Below are 3,006 nucleotides of genomic sequence, written 5' to 3' on the forward strand. Positions count from 1 at the left end.
GTACCCTCGTCTTTTCAGAATTTCAAGGTTTCAAAAGAGGGTTCAAAAACTTTGGGTTCTTCATCTTCTTCTAGCATGAATTTACCAATAGATCAAAATTCCATTAGAATTAGATTTGTCAATGATTCTTGTGGAAAGATTTTTTAAAGGACTTCGTCAAATGGGTTTATTCTAGAAAAGAAGTTGGATTTTACTAGTGGGCATAGAGAGGATTTGATTTGTTTTGAAAAATTCAATCTTGGTAATATCTTTGATGGTCTTGGTGAAGGTTTTGACACTCTTACAAGAATCTTCTATGCTAACATCTATGGTGTTAATTGTGATGACATGGAATTCAAGACCATGATAAATAGACAAAGGATTCATGTAAATAGAGAGTTGATTTCAAGAATTACCAAAATTCCCTTAGGGAGTTTTCGCCTACCAAGACCTAGTCATGAAAGACCTTCTTATGAAACCATTTCTATTGGTCTCTGTGGTAAGAGTATTGATTGGAATATGGGAAAATTTCCTACCAATAATCTTAGTCTTCCCTTGATGTCCTTTATTAAACTTGGTATATCTAATATTTGTCCCTCCACGATTGAGAATTCTCGTTGGAGTCGTGAGTTTGTGGAGTTGGTCTATTTCCTTCAGTTGGGAGCTCAAAGTCACCAATATTAACAAATTGCGCAAAACAGCGGAGGATCCGGATGGTAATCTATTGCAGAGGCAGGATGAGCAGTTTCAATTGAACACGCACGCGGAAGAATACTTGAAAATCACATCATGCAACGGTTTGGTATGTTTTCATACTGAATTCCCTCTGCATATGTGGAACCCAATTACAAGGGAATTGTTGACGCTTCAAAAACCTGGAATTGATGATAACAAAGAGGTGGCCACCGGATGTGGATTCGGATTTGATGCAATTCATAACGAATATAAAGTTATTCAGTTGTACGAACGGTTAGATGATTCTACGTTGGGCTATGAGGTTTTAACCTTGGGTACAGACATGTCATGGAGACGACCAATCCATCAAAAAGATGTCCTTCTTCTTCCCAAATTCAAGGAATTTGAGTCCGGTGAAGGAGCAATATTTGTAGAGGGATCACTGTACTGGCATGCTACCGACCAGATTTTGTGTTTTGATGTTTCGAGACAAAGGTTTAAGTTGATTCAGATACCTGACATGACGCATCTAAAGTTGGGATCGGGTCAGGAGCACTTGGTAGGAATTGATAGCAGTCTTTATTATATGAAGCATGATATAACTTATAAAAGGCTGCATATGTGGAAGATCCAGAGCAACTGCGCTGACAAGAAAAATATATGGGATAACGTTTACAGCATTAATGTAAGTCGTATTAGTGTTCCAGATACTCACATCGCTCCGATATGCATTCGAAATAAGAAGATTTATCTGAGATACAGGAAGGGATTGGCTTGTTACGATACAGAAAGCAGAGAATTTCTGAAACCAGTTTTCAGAAAAGGAGATGATTATTTTGAGTTTATTGCCTACAGAAAGAGCATTCTTTGTCTGAAAGATATAGTTGGCTCATCGTTTGTTATGTCTCTTGAGCCAAGCTGTTAACACCTACCCTTCAAACACTTGTTGAAGTTTACATATTTTTTACTTTGCTTCTTAAAATGAGTTTCATGTTTTGTAATCTTTGCTACCTCCACTGTAGTCCTGATTGGCAACATTAGGTTATCAAATTATGAGGCACATCCGGTATATGTGAAAAAACAATTTCCACAAAGAGTTGCTTGCTTATTTACTTGGAAGATTACTGGGTAGGGTATACTATGGAGGAGTTTTTAGTTTGTCCTATATGGTGTTTAGGTACCCCTGGCATTTTTAGGAGGACCCCGAAAGAATCGGGGGCGACACAAAAAGACAAAAAAGATCACCCAAACATAAAATGTAGCCATTCCTTATCTCCCGGTTTTTTTTAATGGTCAAACTATCCTTTACAATCGGTAGATAACTTCACAGTCGGGAAGTTAATCCCAATCGGGAGTCAATTTAGTTTATATAACTTCCGAATATAAAGTATCCCCAAAATAAAATCCTCTATCTTTTGAATTTTGATTATCCTATAATCGGTAGTAAAACGATTTATCTTGACTCCCGATTAAAGTAGACCTTTGGCTAAAATGCTACCATAATCGGTAGTGAATTTTTTTTATTTAACTCCCGAATATAGAGTAGCCTCAAAATAAGATTTTGCAAGAATTCTCAAATTTTTGAATTTTGGTTGAGTCTATAATCGGTAGTAAATGAAGGTATCCTGACTTCCGATTATACAGTGGCTCTCTTTGCAAATATCCTACTATAATCGGCAGTCAAGGTAGTTCATATAACTACCGAATATAGAGTTGCCCCAAAATGTGATTTTGCAAAAATCCTCAATTTTTTGAATTTTTGTTGAGCCTATAATCGGTAGTAAATGAAGTTATCCTGACTTCCGATTATACAGTGACTCTCTTTGCAAATATCCTACTATAATCGGCAGTCAAGGTAGTTCATATAACTACTGAATATAGAGTTGCCCCAAAATGTGATTTTGCAAAAAACCTCAATTTTTTGAATTTTGGTTGAGCCTATAATCGATAGTAAATGAAGTTATATTGACTTCCGACTATACAGTAGATCTCTTTACCGGAATCCTACCATAATCGGTAGTCAAGATAGTTCATATAACTACCGAATATAGAGTTGCCACAAAATGTGATTTTGCAAAAATCCTCAACTTTTAGAATTTTGGTTGAGCCTATAATCGGTAATAAATGAAGTTATCCTAACTTCCGACTATACAGTAGATCTCTTTACCGAAATCCTACCATAATCGGTAGTCAAGATAGTTCCTATAACTACCGAATATAGAGTTGCCCCAAAATGTGATTTTGCAAAAGTCCTCAATTTTTTGAATTTTGGTTGAGCCTATAATCAGTAGTAAATGAAGTTATCCTGACTTCCGATTATACAGTGACTCTCTTTGCAAATATCCTATCCTA

The 3,006-nt window shown here is 36.2% G+C and overlaps 1 protein-coding gene across 1 annotated transcript; it reads left to right on the forward strand.

Annotated features, from left to right (window-relative positions):
• Positions 1-811: 811 nt before the first annotated feature.
• On the forward strand, positions 812-1,579 carry LOC113305850 (putative F-box protein At3g16210). The gene has a single exon (XM_026554844.1). The coding sequence runs from the start codon at positions 812-814 to the stop codon at positions 1,577-1,579; it is 768 nt and encodes a 255-aa protein (XP_026410629.1).
• Positions 1,580-3,006: the final 1,427 nt, after the last annotated feature.

Source organism: Papaver somniferum, chromosome 8, assembly GCF_003573695.1.
Source record: "Papaver somniferum cultivar HN1 chromosome 8, ASM357369v1, whole genome shotgun sequence".
Lineage (NCBI taxonomy): Eukaryota > Viridiplantae > Streptophyta > Magnoliopsida > Ranunculales > Papaveraceae > Papaver > Papaver somniferum.